Below are 27,294 nucleotides of genomic sequence, written 5' to 3'. Positions count from 1 at the left end.
ACTTAAATTGTGGCGAAAGGGTCTCGAAGGGTCTCATGATTTTTTGCACAAAGTTAGATCAATATTACACCTTGCCAAAACGATTAGTTCCAGACCAAAATCTATTAAAGGATTTGTTGTATGCTTCCATAAATAAAAAATGGGCAGAAAACAGAGATTTTCGATTAGCCCATATTACTTAATGTTAACAACTTTTTACAAAAATTTTTTTTGCCAAATTAGCGTTGTACCTGTGGCAATCTCTCCACAAAGTTTCAAACAAATTCGTTGGATAGTTTCGTTTTTACAGATTTTTTGCCGCTTTTTGGCCATTTGGCACCACTGTGCGCTGTGCTGCTGGTGGGAGCAGTGTCCGCGAACAGAGTATAGCAGAGGCGTCAAGTCAAAATGATAGGAGAGGGCATGGGGATCGGATCGTGAGCTACGCAGGAGATGTGGACAAGATGACAGCGGCCGTATGACGCTCGTTTCGTTTACTCTTGGCTACAGGTTATAATCGTGTACCAAGAAGAAGGTTCGCGTCGCCTGAAAACGCTTGAACGAACACGACTTATGCCTCGTTACGGTGGCACGTGCGTTTCATTCGATTCTCTGCCACGGAACGAGATCGTAATCGGGTCTATTTGGGTGAGAGCCGCAACCGCCGCGCCCGTTCCCGTGTCCGTGTTCGTGTCCGTGCCAGTGCTCGTGCCCGTACCTGTACCCGTGCAATGTACACATCGGCTTGAATCTTCTTCGGAACTGACACCGACCTCGAGGAGTCCATCCTTTCAACGGCCTGGGGTGAAGTAATGAGCGTTTTCGGGGATTTCCAGCGTGTCTGGGTACAAAGATTCCCGGACAGCGCCTTACCGGCGGCCTGGGAGGAGGACGTCAGGGCCAACCTAGTCAAGCATAAACAGAAGGTAATTGCCTGGAATTGGAACGTCTATTTTAATCCCTTTACTTATCACCACGGACGCAAACGAGCCTGTGAAAATCTGTCAGGAAAGGGATATCCTCCCAATCTGATCAATGATGAGTCACCGTGTATCTCTCACACAGGTTGCAATGCAAACTTCTCTCTACTTTGGATTGAGTCAGAGTATTCAAAAAACTGTCGTATCTGCATCCACTAGTTCCTTGTATCTTATTCCACCCGCTTTTTCCTTTCCTTGTCACAATGAAATTATGTATACCAGTTAACTAATCCTTATAATATTTTCAGATGCTTACTCGTTTCTAAGAAGCAGATTACATGTGTCATTGTTTTTAAATGTAACAACGTGTTTGGCAATATTTTCCTTGGAACTGCAACTCGCAGAGCTCCAATTCCTTAAGGAAAAACGCTTCCTTTTTCTCGAGATGATACGTGACTTCATTTTATGCCAATTAATTGGCTGGTAACTAATCTTATAGCAGGATATAATTAATAATTCGATGTAATCTATTTATACAATTGTTGTTAACACTATTGTTTAAAAATTAATTTTTTTGCTGTTTGCATTTTATTATAGTCTTTCGGAAATGTATGACAATTATCATTATAATTGTTCTGATGGTTATAGATCAAGGTTGTTGACTCGTCTCTTGCTTATCTTAATTTTGCTATCACGAATAAAGTATATATGCAGAGCAACAGGTGGGAAAAAATTTAAAGATGATATTAGGCAAATATTAAGGATCAAAAAGTGTTTTCCACTTTTTGTTGTTTTGCACTAATTTTTTTTCTCCATTTTTGTTTTATATCTTATAATTTTTATTATCCGTTGCCAAACACGTACAAGGCAAAAGTTAAAAAAATGTATAAATTTTGATATGTAATATTTTTACAGGTGACTGCTCTGAGAGAAGAACTCGAGAAAGAGGAATTCTATGTGGAATATTTGGAAAGGTTGCTAGCCGATGTAGAACGTCACAAACAATTAGCGAACAGTAACTCGGTGACGACACCTGAAAAACAGCAGCTCGTGGATTCTCAAATTCAGCAGACCTGTCAAGCAACAGAAAATAGTCTGTCCGATAGTACGAACGCGTCTCATGTTCAACAAGCGGAGCCGTTGGCTCCGTCCCTTCCTGTGCGCGAGGATATAAGTAAATTTCAGGACAAATGCGTTTCCGAATTGAGCTCTACTCTGAATACGAGTAAGAGACCTAAGAGCGAGATACCGAGAAGTCCCGACAAAGTGCCTGAGCTCAGAAGAAACAGCGACCCAGATGTGCCAAGTAATTATGTAACTGTAATCGAAGTGACCGGTAGCTCGAAGAAAGAGAAAAATGAGGAATCTCTCAAAGAGGAGGACGAGAAAGGTGTTGTACTCGCTTTACTCCATTTCATAGTTAAATCCAATTCCATTTATACATGTGCTTTATGAGTAGATTTGGAAAATGCGATTAACGAAGATGGCGAAGATGGCGATGCGGAGGCATCGGAGGAAGAACCTTACTATGATTCCGTAGCTTTAGATCAAACAGGAGAATATGTATATATCGATGCGCGCGTCCCACCTGTTGGAAACAATAATGGGAACAGAGCACCGCCGAGGAGACCGCCTTCCCTCCCTGACTCGCCAGGGAACCAGAGTAACTATGTCAACATCGATTATTTTATACAGTGAGTGGCCGATGTCGAATTACGAGAACTACGATCATTTCGTGTGGTCGTATACGTATTATTGTAGTTTATTAAAATTGACTCTTTCCTTCTTCCACAGACACAGGGCAGCAATGGATAGCGAAGACGAAGAAGGCGCGAGTCCTGCGCCGCCGATTTTATTACGCGCTCTTAGCACCGATAACGAAACCGGTAGTAGCGACGCGGAACCTTTAAGTTTGAGCGAAGGCAGCTTAGAATCACCGACACCAACGACACCACGCCGACAAGAGAAAAGTAAAGACCGTGAGGACGATAGAACGTCTATGATTAAATGTATTGTAGACTCGGTAGTAGAAAGTGAAACTGTATATGTCGAATGTCTAAACGTGATGTTACAAGTATGTAGCCTATCATTCGATTCAAACGAATTCAAACGAAACGCGAAAAATCGTTTCATGGTTTTTTAACGAACGTGTCTCTTTCCAGTATATGAAGGCTATCAGGGCCACATTGACCACGTCCCAGCCAGTCATTTCAGAAGATGAATTCGGCACAATGTTTTACAAGATTCCAGAACTGCACGAACAGCATCAAACATTTTTGAACGGTCTTAGGAAAAAATTGGAAAAATGGGATAGCAAGACTACGATAGGTGAACAGTTTAAAGTAAGAACAAGAACTGAAGCGTATTAAGATAGAGAAGTGTAAACGTAACGCCTAACAGTATAGTTTACTCTAGAATGTTTGTTATTAACGCGTATCGTCGATGGTATCCAGGTAATGGCCAGCAACATAGGATTGTACGGAGCTTTTTTACACAATTATGCCCGCGCTACTGATACCGTGCGGAGGTGTTCAGCACATTCTACTCAATTCGGTGAAATCACAAGGGACATTAGACTCAGGGGATTTCCCAAAGGTCCTGGTCTATCTCTCGAAGATCTTTTGCATAAGCCTGTAGCTCGGGTGCAAAAGAATGCATTGGTATTGCACGTGAGTATTCGATCTGTACTTTTCGAGATGTACATATAACAAACACGAGACTACACTATTGTTAAACGAAGATTAATTGTATAAGTCGGTAGACGAGTCGTGTGGAAATATACTAAGTTTATCTTATCGCTGAGTTCGCAGTGATAATTCCCTTTCAATCAATTGTAGGATCTTCTAAAGCATACACCAGTGAATCATGCAGACCATGCACCGCTTTCCGAAGCTCTTGCTATGACTAGAAATTTTCTAGACGAGTTCAACATTATCCAGACCAAATCAATGTTTCCGGTGAGCATAAACGAAATAGCATTATGAATCGTCTAATCTTCTAATCTAATTCTAGTCTAATGAATACGAACACATTCGTTTCCAGAGTCATGACAGGGCACAACGAAGATTAGTGAAGAACTCTTTTGTGGTGGAATTATCGGATGGTCATAGAAAGCTGAGGCATTTATTCTTGTTCAACGATGTGATCGCTTGTGCGAAATACAAGGCATCTGGTAGAGATAAGTTCACGTTCGAGTTAAAGTGGTATGTGCCAGTGGCGGAAGCGGTGGTGACAGAAGACGGTGTCGAACCACGCGAGACTAGTCCAGCTAACGTTGTATCACTGAGGTACATACATGTAGAAACACTTTAAGATTTTATAATGACTGAAAAAAATGTCTGTTTCGTGACCAATAACGTTTTTTGTACTTTAGGTCACAGGCATGTACCGTACGCGATCAGATATTATGGGAAGAGCGTAACGACGAGAAACGAATAAGGCTTGGTGGTAGAGGTTCGGAAAAGAATAGAAAGAAGCTTGCCGAGCTCGAAGCTCAACTAGTATTAGCGTCTCCGAATTTAGTATTACGCGTCGCGCATAAGAGTCAGCATCGAATGCAAAACTCGTACACGTTCTTTCTGTCCAGTGAATTTGAACGGTCTCAATGGGTTGAAGCGGTGGAGGCATTGCAACAGGTAATGCGTTCCCATATGTACCTAGATAAGTCAAAGGTGCGTAATTCACAGATTACGAATACATACTTAACGATACCGTATAGATATATACTTAACGATATCTTTTATTGCATTTAAATCGAGCACAAGGATGCAAGTAACGATACGTTCACGCAAAACGCGATCGAGCCGCCAATCGAGACGATTGCAACTACAATTTCTTCTTTTTCGATTTTTTAGGGCGGCCAACCACCAGGACCGTTGCCTTTGTCAATGTACGAGTTACAAGCTTGGGTTACAGCCTGCCGTACCTACCTTCAAACAGATATGGGCAGCTATTTGTTAAGATCGGGTCGCGACGAAAGTTTATTGCTAGGCGATCTTCATTTGACTCTGCTCGGCCTAACACCGCCGGGCTTAGATCGAGTAGGAGATCTCTATATAATCGTGGAAGTCGATAGCTACGGACATTACTTTAAGAGAGCAAGAAGTCGAGTTGCGAGGGGTCAGGCACCAACGTGGGGTAATATTATATTATCAAATACTATGTAATGCTGTGGCACGACGGAAACGCTCGTTACAACTTTATGTATTTTTTCTTCATTTCTTTTTTTTTCCAAGGTGAGACATTCGTCGTTGAATTGGAAGGCAGCCAAAATGTTCGAATTCTGTTGTACGAAGAATGTGGAACGCGTTCGGTGTTGCGAGGCAAATGTGTACAGAGACTGAGCAGATCTTGGTTGCAGTCGGACCAAGTGGAGAGGTCGTTGAATTTGGGTCCAGCCACTCTAGACGTGGCTCTTCGTTTCGTTCCAAGCGAAGTCACTTTAAGGCGGGTACCATCTGCCAAGCCTCAAGGTTTATTTGGAGCTAAAATCCAACAAGTGTGCAAGTACGTTATTCACGTTTATCGTGTAAACACAGATGTGTGTTATCCAAGACAGTAGTTAAGACAACTTTGTATTTGTTTGCCTTGCAGACGCGAGAAACGAGACGTTCCTTTTATCATAACAGCCTGCGTGAGGGAGGTCGAAAGGCGAGGAGTCGGAGAAGTAGGTTTATACCGTGTCTCCGGTTCGGCGTCTGATTTAACGAAGTTACGAAAATCGTTTGAAAGCAATTCGTACGAAGCAGAGCAGTTGCTTAAAGAGGTACGCGATCGTCCGAGCTTAACACTAGGTTTACAAAGCACTAAAAGTGACTATCTTACATTACTTTATAAAGATAACAAGAATGTGCTGCCCAAATTGTTAGCCATTTTTTCTTTAATAACACATACCCAAAGAAATAAATTTGTCGAATAATTCCTCATGGATGTATCTTTAGAATCTCAATGCTCGTAAATTATAACTATTAGAATCCGTCATTTTGACGGGTCACGCAAATCTAGTGTTAAAATCTGCATATCTCCTACATATCTGACATTTTCTAGGTGGACGTTCATTCGGTAACAGGCGTTCTCAAGTTGTATCTTCGAGAGATGCCCGAGGCTCTTTTCACGGATGCCCTGTACCCGGCTTTCTTGGAAGCCTTTCAGACCGGCGAGCTGTCGAAGGGTGCTGCCTTACGAAGGGTCTACGATAGCCTGCCAGCCGTGAACAAAGCGGTGATCGACTTTCTGCTGACCCATCTGATACGAGTGAACAAACACGAGGCGCAAAACAAGATGTCCCTGCACAATCTGGCAACGGTGTTTGGACCGACGTTGTTACGACCCGGCACGAATTCGCGATCCGACGCGAAAAGCCGCGACCCGTTGGCAGCTGGTACCGTCGACGTGATGGCGCAGGCAGGCATACTCTACTGTTTCTTGCAGATGCACATGCAACAGAACAATCAGTCACTCTAGTCGAGAGATTCTTGTTGACATGTCGTGGTGTTGGTTGCTCGGAGCTTGTCCAACATGCCGCGACTAACGCTCGATTTTGTAATATTCACAATTTTTTATAATATATAATATATATATGTATATATATATATATTTATATGTATACATATATATTTATTTTATTAGCCCTTCCGTCGTATCGTTTATACGTACAACGCATTAATCGTAGTAGACAAGCTTTCACAATACCCAGACCGAAGGAATTCCTGAATTGCTGTTACGGGAACGTTTCGGTGTGCGTACGAGTACCGCGTAGCAAAGTGGACTTGTAGGCCGTCACATATTGGTCCTTCAAGCTCCGTAATATATTTTATATTTGTATTCCTGCGAAGTCCTGGCTGACGAGGAGCCCGTAGCTGGTCCAACCGAGATAGCAACGTTTTCAGAATCGCGCTCTTGATCGGGTAACCGTTGGCTAAACCATTCTATTATCATACGTAGAGTATTCGAAAACTAAATGTAGCTTCGAGAACGAATCTTTTGACAAAAGAGAAAAGTTATTTTCGGATGGTACTCTTGAAAATTTTGCTATCGGAACTATCCGACTATCTGTGTCCGAGCTGGACTGGATACAGGGATTTCCCGTGACGAGAGTTACTGTTTCGCGCATGAAACATTCACAAAGACATTTTCGAGGAAAAAGAAAAAAGGAAGGAAAATTCATGTCTCCCGTTCAGAGAAACAAGTGGGAATCCGGTTCGCAATCGTATCCACGCTTTAGAACATAAGTGTTTTTTCCAATGGGGCGTGTTCCTAACAGAGAGTCTAAATTTTTTTACGCAATAACAACGTGACATACCTCCTCTAGCTATGTTCATGAAAATATCCACTTGTCGAGTGAATCACGTTCCTAAGTATTCCTATTGAACAACTTTGGGAGATCACGTTCCTTCGTATACATGCAAATCGAAGCTTAATAGCGACGCGACATACTACACATGTATACCGGCTACATTGATTTTTGGAGAAGGTCGCGTGTCGTGGTCGTGAGCTGTTCTATTCTTTATAGAAGTATTTTTAAAAGAAATACGCGCTCTCGAATTTTTGTAAAGGATATTGACGAGCAGTGGAAGATGTTTTTAACGTTTAAGCTGTAATTAGACTCGCGTTTGTCTTTGTTCCAATATACATTGCCCCGTGACGATTGTAATTATATTACCGCTTCTTACATACATATGATAGAATATTTATTCGTGGTATTCTAAGTGACCTCATTGTTTTCAGCGGAGGCGCGCTGTGTTCCTCGAACGATATTATACCTGAGATTCTTTCGTAATTGTTCACAGAAAATTCTACATGTTCGATGTCATCCAAATCTCGTACGTCGGGTTTTAAGTCTAAATACAGCTTAATGGAGCACCAAAGAGAAAACAATTCTCTCGCATACATCCGATAGAGTATCACGATTGACCCTTTGAAGCATAGCAAGCTACGTTCGCATTCTATTATCCACTGCATATCCATTTTACAATATACAGGTGTATTTTTCTATTATCGTATATCACCGATCCAATCGCACGTGTCTTTCTAACGATTATATTCCGAAAATCGCTCTCTACGAATTCGTCACTCCATGCTTCAGAGGGTTGAAGCTATGGAAAGCACATTTGGCAGTACAAATTTAATACTCTATGTAGAAACCCTCCCCCTGTTACATGCCAGGACGTTTACAAACGACTTTATAACCGAGGCAACAAAGACGAATGAAATAAGAATCGAGTCTGACGAGGGTTCGATAAAATCGTACATACTTTATTACTATTATTATTACTATTATTATTATTATTATTATTATTATTATTATTATTATTATTATTACCATCACTAAAAAAACGGGAAAAGAGAATACGACGGAAATCACATTGACATACTTTTTCGAAAGTGACCATTGTGCTGGAGCGAAGGCAACTATCGTATGAGTGGTTTCAGCGTGTATGCGTGTATATGTGTAACCAGCTGCCCATGTGTATTATATCGTAAATATTGGATATCTTTAATTTTTATATCGCATTTTAGCGTAACATGCGTCCCTCTTTTGTACATTCAACGAAAACTTGTAAAGATAAAAGTTTCCGCTATCACGATTCATTATTATTATCGTTTCGATTATCCCACAATTTGCAATAACCGTCTGAAATATCTTTTGGTAACAGAACCCGATCATCGAGCTAGCTTTCTTCAGCTTTCTCGCAACAAGACGACGCGACGCGTACTGCCAAAAACTACACACTCACCCACACACACACACACACATACACAGAGCGTATCCTTCGAATGCATCGAAGTACATACCGAAGGTTTAAAAACTTTTAAATCGGAAGTGTTCGTTACCAATCCCAGATACGTGTTTTATTCGTTTTATTTGTATAAATAAATTTTAGACCGGAGCACGTTATATTATAATCATAATTGTTGTTTTACTTATAAAAGAAACTGCATTCTTTTAAAGCATAGAATACAGGCAATAAAGAACAGATTGATTAACAATTTGTACAGTAACTTGTAACTACTATTTCATTCAGAGTTGCGTAAGGAGGAATCAGACTAACATTTCTTTCTCATGTTCATCGTCGGTTTTATTCGCGTCGAAACAAAAGCCAAACATCTTTGATACTACTCAACATTTCTTGTTTAAAACTTTTCGAAATTCAATTCAACGCAAATACCTAAAATCCATTTTCTACCCGCTACTGTCTACCATCTACCGATTAACTTTTTCCTGTAGTTTAAACGTAATTAATCATTTCTTGCTTTAACATCGAATCGGGGCAACTGCGAGCCGGTGGGGGTACAGGAAGTTTAACCGGTGTCGCTGCTATGTTGTCCCATAGTCCAGGAAGCCGTGACCCGTCGGATCCATTGCATTGCATTCCTGAAAATAAATATCCTTAAATATCCTTCTTTCGAACAAACATTTCGACAATGATTCCCAAAAATAAAAGATGATAGAGAACCTAATGGCGCGGCTTCGTAGAGATCATGAAGAGCCTGCACACGAACTTTACTCCACTGAATACTTTTGTAGTTCGCTGATATTCCCTGGTCGACGCTGGTGGATTGACCTTCCCATTCCCTCATGTACCGGAAGTAGGTCCTCAGAGCATCGTCGCTTATAGCGCTTTTGCATACCTGTAAACGATAAACATAGACCGATTAAACCGTACAAATACTCGGCCCGAACATTCTACTACACTAATGACGACGTCGAATGCGTGATCGCCATACGTATCACCTACCTCTAATCGAGCGCTAGGATAATAGTGAATATAATTCACGCACATTTCATCGGATATCGCGAAACCACCGAGAGTAACGTTTTCTCTGTCCAGTGTTCTGTACGTGCAAGTTGTTATCAAAGAGTCGCCCTGCAATAAGCTCGTGAAAGAAATCATCCGAAATTCGAACTGCAATCGTTAAAAGCGATTTTTACGGGCAAGATGGTGACGGGTTTCGGCAGAAGTCGAATCTCTTGAAAATGAGTGGAGTAGTGATTGTCGTAATTCAAGGGAGGCAGCTCCTCTCCGTCCCGGACGTGCCGCGTGATAACTTTGGTGCCTGTTAGGTGCGTGTGAAGTTGCGACGCGAAGATGTGGATCCCATGCTGCGGGAGGCCAACCCCTGTACACTCCTGGATGCAGTGTCCCGATAAAACGAAGGCTTCCTGCGGCAATCGCAAAACGGACAACAAAATCATTACTTCGGGGAACCGTGTTTTCAGCAAAACGAAACTTGGGAAATTTAGGAAATTGATCTACTTGTTGCGGCGGTATCGCCATTTTATCCGTGTACTCTAAACCCAGCTCGATCACACCGGCGTCGTACTTCCGCAAGCTGGACGTTAGGACAAATCGAATCCCCGAGGAATCGACCTTTCCCTCTTCAAGCTCGGGGTTGTTGTAATGGACTTCCAACATCGCGTAAGGATTGAAATCTTTTCCACCGATGGACAGTCCGACTTCCTCAGGGTAGACGAACGCGTCCGCCCCCATTGCCCAGGCTGCTAACACCTTCTTGCAGATCTAAAATCATTGCAACGGTAGCAACGGTGATTAATACGACAAATTTGAAATTTCTGAAATACTTCTCCTCTGTGCCATATCATTGTCATGGTAGGTGTGGAATACACCGTGTGCCGTACACCATAGCGTGACAGAGATAATAAGGGAAGTATTTTGGAAGCTTCTAAGCTAAGGAAAGAAATACATGGGTTTTTTCTGGCCTGTCGGCTCCGTCGCAAGGACCATCGTACATGGGGACTTCGAGGTCGGCGGGTCCAGCGCAGTGAAAGACTTCCATGTGGTGCACTAGATGCTCGTTTCCCGCTTGTATCGATGGGCCAAATTGAAGGATATGATGCCTGCAAATAGATCAAAGAGCCTATTAAACTGCGATCTTCGCGTGTACCGCGAACAAATGATTTCTCTCTTTCTTACTTTCGAGACAAGATTGGTGGCAGTTTCTGTACGCGACACCAATAAGTGGTTTCCTTGTTCGGTATTTTGACTTGGCGAGCCAATAATTCCAACTGCCATGCGTTCGAAGGGAAAATTGGCTTCTTGTGGATTAATCGGATCAATTCTGTCCGAGTCATGCCGGTAGTTTCCGCGTCCGAGATTTGCAGACCTGCCAAAGACGATAGTGGACCGAGTCCCCTCAGCCACACCAAATGCGTGGTTCCTCTCTGCAATCGGTAATTAGTACTCAATTAATTGCATACAGGCATATGTAGTTACCACCACTAAGAAAAATATGCAGATTTAGGAAATTGAAGGAAAATAAATGTGTACGCTGAAACTATTCAAATTGCTACCACCTCCATGATATAGTCATTGTCGTCGCAAGTGTCGAATTTTCTGGAGAAGGTGAACTTGGTAACGTTCCCTCTCCTCCTCCACGCGAAATTTTCGCAGTCCTGTTGCGCGTCCAAATTCAACTTGCCTTCCCCGTCGGCCCACGCGTCCTGGTACAAATAAGTATTACGTATTTTATTCTGATGCGTATTAGAATTTAGAATATAGCATCGATACTTTGTAGAAAATAGAATAGAATACCTGCAATTGAATTTGACGATGCCAATCGGTCCATAAAATGCAATAGTCCGCGGGGTTCGTTTCTCCGTAATTCGAAAATCCAATGGCGAACCATGCGGTGTCTACGCCTACGAAGTGGACTTCCGCGACGACTAATTCGCTCATGAAATCGACCCTGAAACGTTCAAACACCGGAAGTAGGTCTTCACCTTTAGAGAATCTCTGGTAAAAGATTTTTCATTCCACTTTGAAATTGTACCTCCAATGAAAAGTGGCTTCCGGTCCGAGCGGAGTGCTGTGAATGCTGTTCGCTAAATCGAAATCTGTTGTTTCGCTCCGCCGATGAGAATGCCAAGGCAAACACGAACCGGTGTTCAAAACCGCGAACAAAACGAAGTGGTAAGATGTCAGGAACATTTTCGAAAAGCGAAGAGTCTACGGATTTTTCGAATAAAGTAATAATAAATTGGAATTATAACATCGATTCGAAGAAGACCTCGAGTGAACGCGTTTTATACTTTAACCGGTATCTTTGTGGTGTTTCACCCTTCTGTGGTTGATTTCTACTGAGAGAAACGGGCCGGATTGAAAAGAGGAATTTCGTACGAAGGCGCTTTGCCGCCGATTCATGGCGGTGCGCACGCGCAGAAACAGCTAACTTGCCTGCGCACTCGCATCTTCGTACGCGCATCCTAAGGAACCCTGCAAATATGGACGATTAAACGATTTTAACTTTAACCGACGATAAACCGATAAATGGATGCTAGAGGATACCAGAGACCAGAGAAAAGGTAAAAAAGATTATTTGTATTTTCGTTTGAATTTCTCGAAATTGAGATTTTTGATGTTTAAAATCTAGCTTCGAGCAAGATTGATCAGAGACTCTGTTTAAGGTGTAACCCCTTCGGATAAACAGCGTTCCATTGTGAAACAACCGAACGACAAGAATATTTGTTTAGAATAACAGTTTCAAAAAAAAACAAGAACCATGACGTGCACATTTCAGTGCAGATTTCAATCCACTTCGTCCTTTTGCAATTTCGCTCGAGAATGGATTATCAACGTTACTAATTTTGCCGGATTCGATCGTCGAAATCGAGATATCGATTGGTAAAATTCATAGATTCTTTCGAACGTGATCAAGGTGCGACAGATAACGCGTTCTGCGATCGATTACGTCTTTCTTTATCGGCGTAAGTATCATTATCGCTAAACATTCCCATTTACGCAAAAGAGCCGTGTTTAATCAGAATGTTTCGCGATATTTTGACAGTGTCAGCGAAACGACGCGCGCGAAGCGACGCGACGGGACCGCGCGAAACAAAAAAATGCTGAAGCATTCAAAAATTGTCTGGATCTGGATGATAGAATACCAGGGGGCGCATATTGCATTCCGTTTGCGACGCGTGCCTCGGTTCGCCTCGCCTCGCCTCGCCTCGCCTCGCCTTGCCTCGCCATCGGAACCGCAATCAAGAAATTCCACGACTCTTATTGCGAGCAGAATTTTCGCGACACGCGCCTCAACGGCATAACGGCCACGGCCACGAATAATTCCAGCCATGTGACACCAATTTCGAAATCAATTTGATCCCCGATATCCTCCTCTTTCGCCGCTTCATTATTTGTTCGAACCCAATGAAAAATTCTACAAAGAAATCGATTCAAAATTCATTGAAAATGGTAATGTATTTGAACATACAATTATTTACAAGTTTGTCATGTTTGTTCCTCCGGTTAACGGGAGTCTCGACGCTTCGAACTTCGCAAGAGATACAATAAAAGGAACACCTGCCTGTGGAAAACACAAATATCGATTCAGCAAAGAAGAACAAGATAACCGTTGGACTTCGTGTTCGGTGTACTTTCAAAATGACGTCGAACTCGAAGCCGTTCAAGATAATCTTTTAATGTTAAGAGTTACGTAAGCCGTTCAAGATACCCGATAATGCTTTGGTTAATCTTTCCTTCGTTTAAGTATACATTTGAATATTTATATTCTTATGACACAAAAATGTAGAAAGTCAAATTTAACGTAGACCATTTTACTATGTATATAGTCAGTCCCATAAGTATTCGTACGCTCTTAAAAATCGCATAACTTTGTCAATATTGTCAATATTAAAATTGCAATTGGTCGAAATTACAGAGAAAGTACCAAAACTTGTATTTTGCAACTTTTTTATGCGGGCTTATATTAAAAATTTTAAAAGTACGTTTTGTATATCTGTATCAGTTATTATTTAACGATGAAAACTTAAGGGCGAAAGTCGCAGAATTTTGGCCTTAGGGAATTTCGCCCTTATGCGATCATTTTGGAACATCTGCAGCTCATTGCAACGTTGACCGATTTTGATGAAATTCTCAGACCATGTATAATTCATACAGGTCTACAAATCGTACTTTCTAAATTTTCAATGTAAGTCCACATAAAAAAGTTGCAAAATACAACTTCTAGTATTTTCTCTGCATTTTCGACCAATTGCAATTTTTGCAAAAACTTTGTTCACTTTATGTAGTGATCCAATTGCTCTAACTTCTCAAAAGAATTCAAGTAGTACAGTCCAATATTGACAAAGTTATGCGATTTTTAAGAGCGTGCGAATACTTATGGGACTGACTGTATATACAGTGTAGCGGAGTCATTTCTAATTACATTGTTTTATTTTACAATGTACGCAGAGAGGAACTATTCCTGCGATATTCGAGTAAAATACATTATATAACCCTGTACATTCTAGGTTTTCTTGGAAGCAGAGGTTCGACCTGCTAGAAGCGGCAATTCATTGTTCGCCTGTCCTTTCTTGGAGGACAAGAAGAATCGGGCGAGCTTCGACCCTTGGGACCAATGAATGCTTCAATAGCTTTAGTATGTACGTGTTTAGGGGCCGGTCGTGTGAAACAGGGCCATTCGGTTGCTCTCACGGGCTCAGAAACGTTCGGACAAGTACCAATAACTGCCCGCAATCAGATAAACAGGTAAAAGGTTTCGTCCGAGGCCTTGTCCTCCTGATAGTTTCTGAACCCGCGCGGACCGCCATTAAACAACAGGTAGGCACCGCCAGGTATCTACACGGCACAGGTTAATCAGAAACTCAGAATTGGTAAAAATCAGATGAACTAGTACCGCGTTATAAGAAACTCAGAATTGCATAGTATAAGGGTACTTATAATCTGTTCACAGATTTCTATTTTTGAACGAATTTCTCGCAATCTCATCAGAGTACATTGTACGTACATTATCATACGTATTTGTCGTTGGTATTAGCGTATGGCCGACATTGATTGCGCAACGCTACGAAAGAATAGTGGTGAATCGTGAAATAGTTGTGGGCTCTTCGATCAGGCGAGGAGACATTTTCATGAGAAGCGTTCGCCGCAGGATTAACCGTCGCGAACGATTAGTCGCCGGCGGCGAAAAGAGACGTATCTAGAAGTCGGGGAGGCCGGATTGGTCTCGATTGGAAATGTTAATCAACCCTCGAGAATCGTAAACGACTGTCCCGAGGCGTCTCGGCGTTTCTATTACGCAATTGCATCGCCCCGCTGATAGGAGACACGATCGGAGGCGCCGTCGCGTAAAGCGAACGATGACGTGACAATGACTCACTAAAAAATCGCTTGTCTTATCTCGCCATCGCGATACGCGAAACCGCCCGTCTTCCGAGTCATCTAACACAACGATCCAGATCTAACAATCTGGAAATATCCAATAGAGCTGATACGTTGCGACATCGATGTAATATTATACGATGCAAAGCGGTTGCTACGTAGCCGGTACTTGCAATTGGTTACACCTAGAGTCTACTGAAACAAACTGGATCAATTTTAGTACCGGACGTCGATTCTACCGCAAGATATTGTTGTTATCAATCGTTAATACTACTACTGATCGTGTTGAGTCTATTTGGAGTTTAAAGCATCGAGGTGGATAAGTTTGTGACAGCGATAATCGCTCCCCCAACGAAGAGAGATAGAGTTTCGCGAGCCAAAGGTCGAGTATGGTCTCCGAATGACAAAAGGTTGACGACTCCTTGACTCGTTGCCACATTGCGCGCGTGCTAGCCGCGCAGCGCCGCGCCGGGTGGACGCGCGTTGCTCTTCTCGAGTGCCTCGACAGCATTTCGAAACGATAGCGAAAAGCTGGAAACATGGTCGGACGAATATTCCGATTTCGACCGATCATGATTGGGCTTGTTGCGCTCGGAACGGCAAGAATCGTTGCAACAACGATAAGTCGTAATAATAATGATGCACGTATTTCAGATGAAACGGAATCGCGAATGGCACGAAGAGAGCTTTGCGATAATAAGTGCACGGCACGAGGATCTCGACACCGAAGACTTGCGTCACCGATTCGAGTCGATCACGATATGCAAACGCATAAGTTAACGTGTCCGTGATTTCTTATGCGCATTTCTGGATAGAGTGTTGGATACGTTCGTTTTCCGATCAACGATGCATTCACGATCGTTAGCATAATGGTAATTGATTCGTTTCTGCGAACGGTCTTGTCTCCGTTCTGTAGATCAATCGCAAATTATCGACGTGTTCTTTTCAAACGTTTTCTCCGTTAAGTAGAGTGCATCTACGCATCGCGCGGCCACGCTCGCAGTCCCCGAGCGGCTAAAATTTTCAATTAAATCCAATTAGAACTGATTAAGTTGAAGCGACGGCCACTGTCTTCCCAGAGAACTGCATAGCTAGCGATCGCTCGTCCATATAGTAGCCATCTTTGCCAATATTTTTTTGTCTAATTGTACATTACAACTGCCGTATAATGTTCGACGTTAAAAGCTATTCGAAATTTACGATTGCAAAATGTGAGTAACACAAAGTATCGAATTATCGGTATCACGAACTAGTCGTCCTTTACAATTGTCAGCACGTTATTCTTCAAACGTAAGTTTCGATTTGTTTTTAGGAAATACTATATGTATATACAGCGACTTCTCTATATATGTCGCCGAAGCCTGGATGATAAACGTCGCGGAATTATCCCCACTACCGCGGAGTATACCCCGCAAGTGGCCACGGAGATCAAGAGGACTCGGACGCCGGGGAGTGCAAACATAACACAGCTTGGGTACGTCTCCTGGACATATATCGAGAATACACGTACAGTGTAGTCATCATAAGAGAGTACGAGCATACTTGAAAGTACCTCTTACGTTTCTCAAAGTTCTTATAAAGAATTCGAACCTTTTTCGTTTGGGTTCGAGTCTACTTGAAAGTATTGCTTTTCTTTTCGGAAATACTGCTGGAACGTTCGAAACTACCCAGCTACATTTGAACCTACTTGTAATGTATACTTGTTCCCTCCTCTATAGCTACGATACCGGTTGGCGAGTGGCGAGAGCGTCAGAGCGTAGCATGAGAGTAGGAGGGAAAATGGAAGTGGAAGTGGTAAGGGAACACGCGACGATGTGCCCGCACGCCGCGCGGGACCGCTCCGCTCGGCTCGGCGTGGCTCAGCTCCTCCGCTCGGCGTTCGGCGTGGCAGTCGGTGTTCGTGTCGATTCACAGTGAACACCGAGTGCTCGCGCTTGTACGTACTTCGGTATCGGTGCGACTGGGCCACGTCCACGGTAAACCCGCAACAAAATCCACACCAAGGGAATGTAATCTCCATACGAATGACCGATCTTCTGCCCGTGTACGACGCGCTCCAATACAGACGGTTTCTTGGCCACGGTGAGTAACAGCAGCGTCTCTCGACGTCCGACGACCGAAGACCGAATCGCTACATCCGCAGAGATATGTGCACGCGCCGGTATTGAAAGTTCCGTTTCACCGCAAAAACGCGTCCAGTCGATCTTCGTTTCGCGCGTTCTTATCGTTACTCCATTCTAGGTGTTCCTTCGAAGCTTCTCCGTTCCCGAACGGAAACACGTGGATCTCGGAACTCGCTCCACGCCTCGTTCTGTGGCCCGCTCTTTACACTTTACGCTCCGTCGAGTTGGTCAAACGATTGGCTCCTCCCTTTTATTATTTAACGACGAGGATCGGTTAAATTTAAGAAGAAACTTTTTCCTGCTGCCTAAATCCACTCCAAGGGGTTAACATTGATTCATGAGCATTTATTTTGTGATTTGCAAACTGTAAGAGGTAGAGGAAAGATTTCTAGACAAATGTTACTTCTTTTACTTGGATCCAGCGAGCTTTCAAGAATCAATTTGAACTCCTTAGAGTGGTTTTGGCCATCGAATTTCCTGAAAATTGTTTCCCTTTTTTTTTATATTAATTCTCAAAGAACGCACCAAGCGCTCGATCGAACGTTTTAATACTCGATCGGTGGGAGAGACCACGGTGTATTCGAACTGGACGAAATGTAATCACGTGGCGCGTTTCCGACACGAGTGTTTAGGGCAGTCGCATGTGCCTCTGTCAAAATAGCATGCCTCTGCATCGCGATATTTGAACAGGTTTACGTTACAGCCTCTTCTAGCTGGACAGTGTCGTTGCACTATATTTGCTAACCGATATACAGTTTCGACTTTCTGTGAGTTTCAATTAAGAAATGGTTTACGCTAAAATAGAAACAACATAGAAAAATTTTAATTTTTTGAATGAATGATTGCAAATTGCTCTTTTTCCAATGTTAATACGAGAATACTTTGCATCGCTACGAAAGCGAATACATTAATTAATCGTAAGCGTTACACGGCTATCGTGTAATTGTTCTGTCAAACAATTTGAAAGAAGCGCAACAAGAGCCTCGGATAAGTCGACGAGGAATTCACAATACAACTGTAAAGATAATAGGTTCGATTTTCCTCGGAATAATAACGACGCAACGCGCGACCGATTCGTTTTAAATCGCGACTATCGCAAGAAGGCTGTAGACACTAGTGGAGCAATTAAATTTAAATTTATAACTGGTGCCGACACTTGTAATTGCTAATTAATCTGGTTGGCTTTAGACAAATGCAGATACAGATATCGCGACGCGCGATCTATCACGCAATTTCTGCTGGATTCTCGTTTCATCGGAGTAGATTTTTTTAAACGAATCATTTTTTCCAGCCAACGTGACGCGACGGAATAATTCGATTCATTCGCACGTGTAATTACCTGTTCTTCCAACCAGTTCGTATATGTACCTGGTGCACCGTTCGAACGGAACAATTTGAGCAGTACAATCTACACTGATAGGGTAAGGGACCCAATTACTGTGGGGGAACCAATTACTTAAGGGAATATTAAAAAAAGAGATATTGAATTTTTTTCGCTAAAATCAGTTAATATATATATACCTCTTCTTTAACCCTTTGACTGCCAAACTAGAAACCTCAAAAATTCCATAAAATCAAAGTAAGTTATTTAATGAAATAAAAATTGAAAATAATTAAATATATGATATTGAGTAGTCCTCCAACTTTCTTGCATTTTACAGATCCTAACCTTTGGTACAATGAATACACATGGGTTCAGAAATAAGTATAATTAATATAGGCACAGTAATTGGTACCTCCACAGTAATTGGGTCCTTTACCCTACTCATTGTATTCTTTTCTCGATTCCGCGCACCGAGAGACTAGGAAACGCTCGGAAAGACTGTCCGCGCTTCCGGTTTTGCAAGAACGTGACATCGGAACCGACTCCGTGCACATGACTCACGCGCGACATATTAACAACAATAGTCTAACATGTTTCAATTATATTTTGTTATCGCGAAATCGGTGTCGACAGCGTATATTTCGTTTTTATCGCAAACGAACGCGCCTCGATAGCGAGACCGAATTCCATCGAAAACGAGACAACGAAGTTTCCCGAATTCCGTGTATCTAATCGCGATCGGCTTTCACGGAAGCATTTCTTATAACGTTTAAACATTTACAAACGTTATCTACTAGGTCTATGCGAACGCTTCGGTCCTGCGGTACGAGCATGCTCCGCAAAATGGTTCGAGGTTTCGTTGGTTTTTGCAACCTCGTTTGCGACAAGTGCAGTGCACTTTCGCGGATTACTACCAAAGGTGTCGTCCCTTGAAGCCTTGTTGCCGTGAGCGTGGCATAGTATTTTTAGGTTGTCGTCAGACACGTTACACCCGGTCTATTCTTACTCCTCCACGAGGACACATTCGAATTTCTTTCCTTTCCTTTTCTTTTCCCTACTTTTCCTCGACGAGCGCGACGCTTAACCTTTTGCAATCCGGAATTTTGTAAACACCTGTTAAATGTGACGAAAGACGAACGAGCGCAAAGGGTTAAAGGTACCGAATCCGCCAAAGGTCGAAACGCAATTTCGCGAAATCGGTTGTTTATTCGAGGACCAACTAAACGTTTGTCCGTTTCTTTCTTTGCTCGAAACTTTCGAAGGCTATCCAAGAATTGGTATGTTAACGCGTTGTCCATAATCGCAGGTGCACACACGCGCGGATCTGCGAAGGTTTCGACCGTGTTCATTAGCAATTTTTTTTAATTAGCGCTTTACATACGGCGCACGTTTGTTCAATTTGTTATCGACAAATAGACGATAATCGAAGGAGCTAATAAACGCCAATGGAAAAGTTGCGACCTCAACCTCCGTCTGTCGCCGTTCTGTTCCACTTCTGTTTCAAAGAAGACTCCGAATTTGAATCCCACAGTTTTTATATAATCCACTTTCTAGAATTGAACAAGAACTGTGATAATAAATTGTAATAATTTCAACGCGTTGAGCAACCGAGTATCTATCCGTGATAACTCGCCGAGCATTACTCGATACAAATAACATGTGACACTAACAATTGAACAACGAACGTGGCGGCTGTGACAATTGAAAGATCTATCGCGCTTATTCGAAGACCCTGTATGTAATAGTAGCAGCGAGGGAGTTGTAGAAGTATCGTTATTATTCTTATCAGAGATTTTCCTCGTGCAGACTTTCCTCGTGCCAGGAATTAGTTTTTGTATTATTAGCGCCGCGGCCGCTAATCGCGGCTGCCAAATACTATCGGCCTGTCGGCAACGAGAACTCGACCTTCACCTTCGCCTACGTTTCCGTCCGTCGACGACAGACGACGATTGACGACGATTTCACCGATTCGTCCCTAGAAAGCAAGCGAAGTAAAGTATCCACAAAAGTATATACAAATAGTAGCCTAACGAAGCGTTGCAAGATGTAAGGCGCTCGGAACCGCTGCGCCGCACAGTGGGCAATTTGGACAAAATCGGATTCAAAATCAAGGAACTTTCGATAGGAATGAGGTAGAGCGATGAAATTTTTTTTAAATGAAAGCTGAACCTTTGTAAAATATGGGAAAAATAGAGAGATTATTACCATCCAATCATTTCAACGAAAATATGACTTCATTAGTTTTTGTCACAAAAATCTATTTTTTGCAAAATCCTGAGGTCGTAGACAAATTTTGAGACCAGATTTGAAATCAGCGCGAAAAAATCTATGGGAAATGATATATAGCATGTTAAAAAAGAAATTTTTCCGCGCGTGGTATTGGAAAAACTAAAATTTTCTTGAATTTGTGCGCGTTTAACGAATTTTCTCGACGTTAAAAAACGTTCGTACCACAATCTCTCTATTTTTCCCATATTCTACAAAGTTGCAGCTTTCATTTAAAAAAGATTTCATCGCTCTACCTCATTCCTATCGAAAGTTCCTTGATTTTGAATCCGATTTCGTCCAAATTGCCCACTGTGCGCCGCGCCGGGAAACAGGCGTCACCCGGTCACCGCGACATCGGACCCGATTTTTCATTGATACTTGCACCCGATCGAGCTCGTCCTTGATTTCTTCGATGATCCAACGCGCGTTAGAACGCCGCGTTCGAATCGGATCGAAGCGAAACGGCGCGTCGGAGGTCGAGCGCAACTGGAATCGAAACCTTCGAGCAACGAATTCGGAGCGGCGCGGCTCGCGGCGGGAATATGTACAGTGATTTCTCTATATACAGTCGGTCACGAAAATATTCGGACACCAGTTTTGACTATTATAGTCCGTACTTCAGAAATTTATGCAATAAAAATAAAAAGAGGTTTCACGTATGTTACTACGCAGTGTATAGTTAACAAAAACATAAGAGATATTTATTTACCATAAGTGATTACATAAATAAAAAAAGAAAAATGGAAAGTACGCTCGTTTTCATGTCACGAAAATATTCGGACACTTGCTGTACTTCTCAAGTTTCCAGGTTCCAGGAACTGACTGAAACAATGTTTGTAAACATATCGTTCATATTATGTACAGAGTATGTTACAGATCGAATATTTGTCAGTCTTGCTGAAAATTTGTGCGAAATGGATCGGAAAAGTAAGAACACGTCGTTTGATATGCGACAATTAGTAATTTTTCACCGGGAAACAGGGAAATCGATTCGCAAAATTGCAAATTTATTCAATATTAGTAAGAGCACGGTATGGGATATTGTGCGACGTTACAAGAACGAAGATAGAATTGAATCTATCCCTCGAGGCGGACGCAAACCGATCCTCAATACTCGTGATAAACGCTCCATAATTAGGAGAATCAAATGTGATCCTCGGATAAGTGCTCCAAAGTTAGCAGCTGAATTAAATAATGACCGTGGAATATCAGTGCATCCGGAAAACATAAGAAGAGTGTTACGATCAGAGGGCTATAATGGAAGAATAGCTCGAAAAAAGCCGTATATTAACGCGAACAACAGGATGAAGAGACTGAATTTTGTAAAAAAAACTATATTTCAAAGGAAAGTCAGTGGTGAGATGAAGAAGAAATTAGTTTTTATCGACGACATCCTTGATAAAAATAGGTATCTGCAAATTTTGCAAAACAATTTTTAAAAAAGTGCTGATAATATGGGAGTTCAGAGTGGGATAAAATTTTATCAGGATAACGACCCAAAGCACAAATCGCGTATTGTGCAAGAATTCTTATTGTACACTTGCAAGAATGTCCTCCACCCACCACCGTAATCGCCAGATTTGAATCCCACTGAAAATTTATGGGATGAATTAGATCGCCGAATTCGAACAACTCCCATAAACAATAAGAATGAACTAAAAAGACGTCTGCAAGAAGAATGGCTACGTATTGGGCAAGATTATTTAAAAAGAATAATTTGTAACATGCCAACGTGATTACGGCACATCATAAAACATATGGGATATCCAACAAAATATTAATTTATAAAAACAAGATTTATATATAGTGTTATAAACTTAGTTTTGATAGTGTCCGAATATTTTCGTGACATGAAAATGAGCGTACTGTCCATTTTTCTTTTATTATTTATGTAATCACTTATCGTAAATAAATATCTCTTATGTTTTTGTTAACTACACACTGCATAGTAACATACGTGAAACCTCTTTTTATTTTTATTGCATAAATTTCTGAAGTACGGACTATAATAGTCAAAATTATAGGGGTGTCCGAATATTTTCGTGACCGACTGTATGTCGCCGAGGCCTGGATGATAAACGTCGCGGAATTAGCCCCACTACCGCGGGGTATACCCCATGAAGGGCCGCGAAGCGCCGGTATGTCTCCTGGACGATATATGACGCTGGCAAGACCCGTGTCGTTGACAAATATCGAGAATTCACTGTATACCGATGCGCGATTAATTCTCGAAATTAGTGTTCCTTCTCGAGAATTTCTCGAGAAATTTTATAATTGATTATTGCTCATTTCTCGAGAAAAACTCCAGTATTTTTCGAGAAATTTAAATTTAGGAAAATTCTTATGAATCTCATTTATTTTATAACATATAAATTCTTAAATTCTTCTTTATAACTTTAGAAAAACTGAATACTGAATTGAGTAAGGAGTTTCTTGTTGTTATTAAAGAAGAAATATCTAAAAGAAGAGACAGGATTGTGGTATCCCTTATAAAATATCTGCATAATCCAGAATCTCTGCAAAAAGATTCAGAAGATACATTTTTTTATTTAACATCCAAGGCAGATATGTATAAAATGGCAAAACAAATTCGAAGCAGACTTTTTGGAAAATATAACAATGATTCTTATGAAAATAGTGAAAAACCTTCAGATTCTCATAATGAGGAACTATCACTGGAAAAACAGTTAGAATTAGAAATCGCAGATAGCATAACAAAGAATTCCAAATTTTTCAGTCCACTGAAAAAAGGACACCCAATCTTCAGCAACTTTTGGATGTTCTGTATACGATAAAGCCAACATCCACACAAAATAAAAGAAATTTTTCTACGGTTACAGATTTTGTTACAAAAAAAGAAGTAGATTGTCTGATTCTACATTAGACGCATTATGCTTCTTAAGAAGTCATTTCAAAACAAAAGCGTAATGTTTCACTTTATAAAAGTTTGGTAAAAGTTTCCCAATATTTTTTCATTTTATTAAAAATTCTCAAGAATTCTCGAGAAATATAGTTTTATTTCTCATTTCTCGAGAAATGAAAAATGTTGAGAAATCAGGAACACTACTCGAAATCGAAAGAAAGCAACTGCTTGAACGAGCTTCGAATGTAGCCCAACGATACATGTAGAAAATAACAAGAAAAGGGGTAAAAAGTAGCGATTGGGGAACGTTGTAAAATAGAACCTCGGGAGCCGTTTGACCTTGCTGATCGTTGTCCTTTTGATTTTCAGTGACCACGGGAGAAGAGCGTGCCGGCGTTTTTTAAAGCGCCTGAAGAGGTCGAAGACCAGGCTTCTGTAATCGATGGGTTGAGAACGCGAAATTCGTGCTTCCCAGCGTTTTTTCTCACGTTGTAACCAAGGTGTATAGCTTACCGATGAGCCATGCTGAAGGTAGTAGGAGCCTCCTGGCTGCAGACACGCATCTCCACCTACATCCTCGTCGCCGTTGCCCTCCTGGGAATTGGAGCGATAATCCTCGGCGAGTTTGGACAGTAAGCTATCCTCGTTTTTCTCTCTGCGTGCATCTACGACTCGAGAGCAACGAGGAAAATCGCAGGCGGTAGCATCAGGATTTTAGTGGTAACGAGCTCGATGAGACCGGTCGCAACTCACGCCGCTCGAGTATCGGATGACGCGGAGCGCGACGTCTGGCTTCTCGAATTCTTACGTCTCGAGTTTTGATGTGTCGCGGGTCGTGGGTCGCGGGTCGGCAGCAAACACCCGGCCCGGTTCAACGGTTTATCTTGTACCGCGTTTGCGTCTACACGCGAAACATATCTACATACGTAAACGAACAGAGAGTGTATACAACACCAACAGCACGATTAGGTTGCTCCTACACTTGCAAACGCGCCGTCCACCATCCGTCATCCTTTTCTCTAAAAGCAATGCGCATACCTCGCGTACGCACCGCGTAAACTGTGTTTCTCCTCGCAAGTATCTTTCGGAAAATCTGATATTGGTGTTTTCGATACTGAAGTACGGTTGATTGGCAACTTTTCTTTCGCCAGAGGAGCTCGCAGTGTCGGGTCTCTTCATTCGGAAACCCTTCTTCGAGCCGAAAATAATCTAACGATGATTTTTGCTTTCTCCTCGTTTCGATAGCGTTGAACAAGATGGCACTTATTCAGCTACCGTGTCGTGGAATCGAAAAGGTGGATACCGCATCGACTTCTGGGGCCAAGGCAACGATTTAACCGCAGTGCCGTTGCACGCAGCCCGTGCTTACTATAAAACTGGAATTTTCGAGCATGGGTAAGCGCGCGAATAGCTCGCGCCTATGGAACAACGAAGAAAAAATTATCCGTTCCGACGATAACGAAAACAATGTTTCAGGTGGTCTTACATCGAAATTGAAACCTCTTCAAAATACCCGGACACTGTACAAGCCTACGCCGCCGGTCTCTTGGAAGGCAGCTTGACTTGGCAGTTGATCCATCATCATTGGCACAACACCGTCAGAGTGGTATGCGAGGAGAAGGTTGCCGAGTGCCGGAAGTTGACGCGATATCTTCGGGAAAATACTATCACAATTCGCCAACGCGCTCAACTATTGGAAGCCACGGATCCTTTTTGGCATATGGTACGCGTATTCGTTTCTTTTTTCTTTCTAAGGGTAAATTTTTGGACGATCGGATCCATAAAAAAAAAAAAACGCTCGCGTTAACATTACCGCGTTGCTTCTGCAGGTACAATTATTTTACATGCAATTGGATGGTTTGGAAGCTGGCTGGAAATTTGCTGTGCGCAGAAGTCGCGTGTCCGTGTCATTGGAATCCGACGATTTCCTCTGGCTCGCTCTGGCTTCCGACATACCCGGTTTTCAGCGGCTATTCAACCTGTCGGACATCCCTTTGAGCTCCATGATCTTATTGAAAACATTACCGCGAGACAGTTCGGAACCTTTGATCGCGGTTGGCCATAACACCGCTACCTCGTAAGTACATATACGTTTTTCTCTCGATACGGTGTTCAATTACGTGACCTAACCGATAAATGTTCCGTGCTTGTCTACACGCGGCAAGGATAGCGTCAACCAACGTGGGTACCAACAGCGATACACACAGAGTTATTCGCCACCTATCCGCGTAACGTAAACCTAACTGATCTTTTGTTTACAGCTACTCTGAAATGTTGAGACTTCTGAAGAAATACACGTTCGGATATCATGTATTGCCTGCCACGAAAACTGCCGCGCTAACGCCAGCCCGGACGATAGTAATGTCATCTTATCCCGGAGCTTTGTCGTCCCGAGACGAGTTTTATTTGATGTATGGCCAAGACCATACAATGCTTGTAACTGGAACGTCTCTGCTGGCGACAAACCACAGCGAATGGAGCTTCTTGTACCCGGCTGATCATGTACGATTCGTTTGCAGTTACCAGGCTGCAGATTTTATTTTATTTTATCTGATATCTACGTAAACTGCATCTGGTTATCTGTAATCTGGTATCTACGTAATGTTTCAGGTGATGCTGTCGGCGAGACTGATGGCGGCGCATCGTTTGGCAACGAACGGACAATCCTGGTTCAATTGTATGTCTCATCAAAACGGAGGAGCTTCCGCGGCCCAGTGGATCGTCTACGAGCCGCGTTCTTCGGCCATGTTGTTGGTGGAGCAATTGCCAAGCTTGAGCGTCGCTATGAATTACTCGGAGGAGTTCAAGAAAGCTGGTTACCTATTTTACAGCGGTATATCGAATTTTTCGAGTGTCAACGATATCGTACGACCTGCCAGAAAGGATACAAACGACGACGATTGGAAGGACCGTTTGGCGCGTTTGCAAGAGAACATCACTACATACGAACAATTTCGAAACACGATGCGTGGATGCAGCCAGGAAGATTGCGCTGCCGAGATACCAAATTCAAAAGTTGATCCACTACAGGAATTGGCGTACCGCGGCGATTTAGATATTGAACCGGTACCGTATGGTATCGTAGACAGCAAAATTTTAGTCGTCGGCAGCGACGGCTACGAATCTTTCGAGGCGTTTTCAGGACCAACCGTAATACGATCGAGACCACCTTTCAAATGGTCTGAAAAATTTCCTAACATTTCGCATATAGGACATCCGGATACTTTTGCTTTCGAAAGCGTTGCTCATAGATGGGTTTGGACTTAATCGTCCTGCCAATGGTCTATTACTAAATTCTAGAATATATTCTCATCATTTCGAAACCGATATCTTATATTTTCAAACATTTTAACGAGCGAAGGTTTCTGGTACGCTGTTCTATTCCTTGGACGTGGATCATAATCTCCTTTAGATGAAATTTTAAATAATGACATTATAATATACATGCATATTTTTACTTTGTTAAGCTGGCTCTCGTGTTAGCCACCTTTGGTGACATTTTATGAAGTAAAAGAAAAATCAAACGCACTGTTTTCTTATTCCCCTCGTTGCTACATTTTCATGACTACCTATTATAAAACGGTCGATTGCTAAAGTAGCGATATCTTTATATATACATATATAATAATATGTAACATAATCTACATAATCTACTTTACATAATCTAATCTAGTTT

General features: G+C 42.1%; 3 protein-coding genes across 9 annotated transcripts; 2 read left to right on the top strand and 1 right to left on the bottom strand.

The window, feature by feature from the left end:
- The first annotated feature begins 352 nt into the window (after nt 1-352).
- Rhogap1a (Rho GTPase activating protein at 1A) lies at nt 353-8,489 on the top strand. Of its 5 annotated transcripts, none has more exons than XM_076798043.1 (13): nt 353-905; nt 1,815-2,289; nt 2,383-2,593; nt 2,661-2,973; nt 3,062-3,241; nt 3,353-3,568; nt 3,737-3,856; nt 3,942-4,186; nt 4,273-4,570; nt 4,754-5,036; nt 5,135-5,405; nt 5,493-5,664; nt 5,946-8,489. In XM_076798043.1, the coding sequence occupies exons 1-13, from the start codon at nt 792-794 to the stop codon at nt 6,360-6,362; spliced, it is 3,315 nt and encodes a 1,104-aa protein (XP_076654158.1). In that variant the 5' UTR covers nt 353-791; the 3' UTR covers nt 6,363-8,489. The 5 variants fall into 5 exon arrangements, with proteins under 5 accessions (XP_076654158.1, XP_076654160.1, XP_076654157.1 ...); XM_076798045.1 differs by having other exon boundaries at nt 354-905; nt 2,359-2,593; nt 4,273-4,534; XM_076798042.1 differs by having other exon boundaries at nt 354-905; nt 2,359-2,593.
- Nucleotides 7,148-18,856, bottom strand: Tbh (tyramine beta hydroxylase). 3 transcript variants are annotated; one of them, XM_076798047.1, is made up of 11 exons: nt 18,503-18,856; nt 11,691-12,133; nt 11,453-11,606; nt 11,215-11,361; nt 10,835-11,082; nt 10,605-10,758; nt 10,157-10,420; nt 9,832-10,062; nt 9,638-9,766; nt 9,356-9,530; nt 7,148-9,273 (listed from the first exon to the last, which is right to left on the bottom strand). In XM_076798047.1, the coding sequence occupies exons 2-11, from the start codon at nt 11,846-11,848 to the stop codon at nt 9,128-9,130; spliced, it is 1,806 nt and encodes a 601-aa protein (XP_076654162.1). In that variant the 5' UTR covers nt 11,849-12,133; nt 18,503-18,856; the 3' UTR covers nt 7,148-9,127. The 3 variants fall into 3 exon arrangements, with proteins under 3 accessions (XP_076654162.1, XP_076654163.1, XP_076654164.1); XM_076798048.1 differs by lacking the exon at nt 18,503-18,856 and adding an exon at nt 16,728-16,855; XM_076798049.1 differs by lacking the exon at nt 18,503-18,856 and adding an exon at nt 13,131-13,379.
- On the top strand, nt 16,919-27,142 carry Lama (phospholipase B domain containing lamina ancestor). The gene is made up of 7 exons (XM_076798050.1): nt 16,919-17,122; nt 23,988-24,250; nt 24,864-25,013; nt 25,095-25,341; nt 25,448-25,695; nt 25,880-26,120; nt 26,229-27,142. The coding sequence occupies exons 2-7, from the start codon at nt 24,141-24,143 to the stop codon at nt 26,883-26,885; spliced, it is 1,653 nt and encodes a 550-aa protein (XP_076654165.1). The 5' UTR covers nt 16,919-17,122; nt 23,988-24,140; the 3' UTR covers nt 26,886-27,142.
- Nucleotides 27,143-27,294: the final 152 nt, after the last annotated feature.

Source organism: Halictus rubicundus, chromosome 12, assembly GCF_050948215.1.
Source record: "Halictus rubicundus isolate RS-2024b chromosome 12, iyHalRubi1_principal, whole genome shotgun sequence".
In the NCBI taxonomy this organism is placed as follows: domain Eukaryota; kingdom Metazoa; phylum Arthropoda; class Insecta; order Hymenoptera; family Halictidae; genus Halictus; species Halictus rubicundus.
This window is presented reverse-complemented; position numbering and strand designations above follow the sequence as displayed.

Coding starts and splice junctions, on each gene's coding strand:
- Tbh (XM_076798047.1), bottom strand. CDS start 11,848: ATGTTCCTGACATCTTACCACTTCGTTTTGTTCGCGGTTTTGAACACC. Junction 11,362..11,452: donor ATCGTCAAATTCAATTGCAG/GTATTCTATTCT, acceptor TATTTGTACCAG/GACGCGTGGGCCGACGGGGA. Junction 10,063..10,156: donor TGGCGATACCGCCGCAACAA/GTAGATCAATTT, acceptor CGATTGCCGCAG/GAAGCCTTCGTTTTATCGGG.
- Rhogap1a (XM_076798042.1), top strand. CDS start 792: ATGAGCGTTTTCGGGGATTTCCAGCGTGTCTGGGTACAAAGATTCCCG. Junction 3,242..3,352: donor CGATAGGTGAACAGTTTAAA/GTAAGAACAAGA, acceptor GATGGTATCCAG/GTAATGGCCAGCAACATAGG. Junction 3,569..3,736: donor AGAATGCATTGGTATTGCAC/GTGAGTATTCGA, acceptor AATCAATTGTAG/GATCTTCTAAAGCATACACC.
- Lama (XM_076798050.1), top strand. CDS start 24,141: ATGCTGAAGGTAGTAGGAGCCTCCTGGCTGCAGACACGCATCTCCACC. Junction 24,251..24,863: donor ATCCTCGGCGAGTTTGGACA/GTAAGCTATCCT, acceptor TCGTTTCGATAG/CGTTGAACAAGATGGCACTT. Junction 25,696..25,879: donor GGCCATAACACCGCTACCTC/GTAAGTACATAT, acceptor TTTTGTTTACAG/CTACTCTGAAATGTTGAGAC.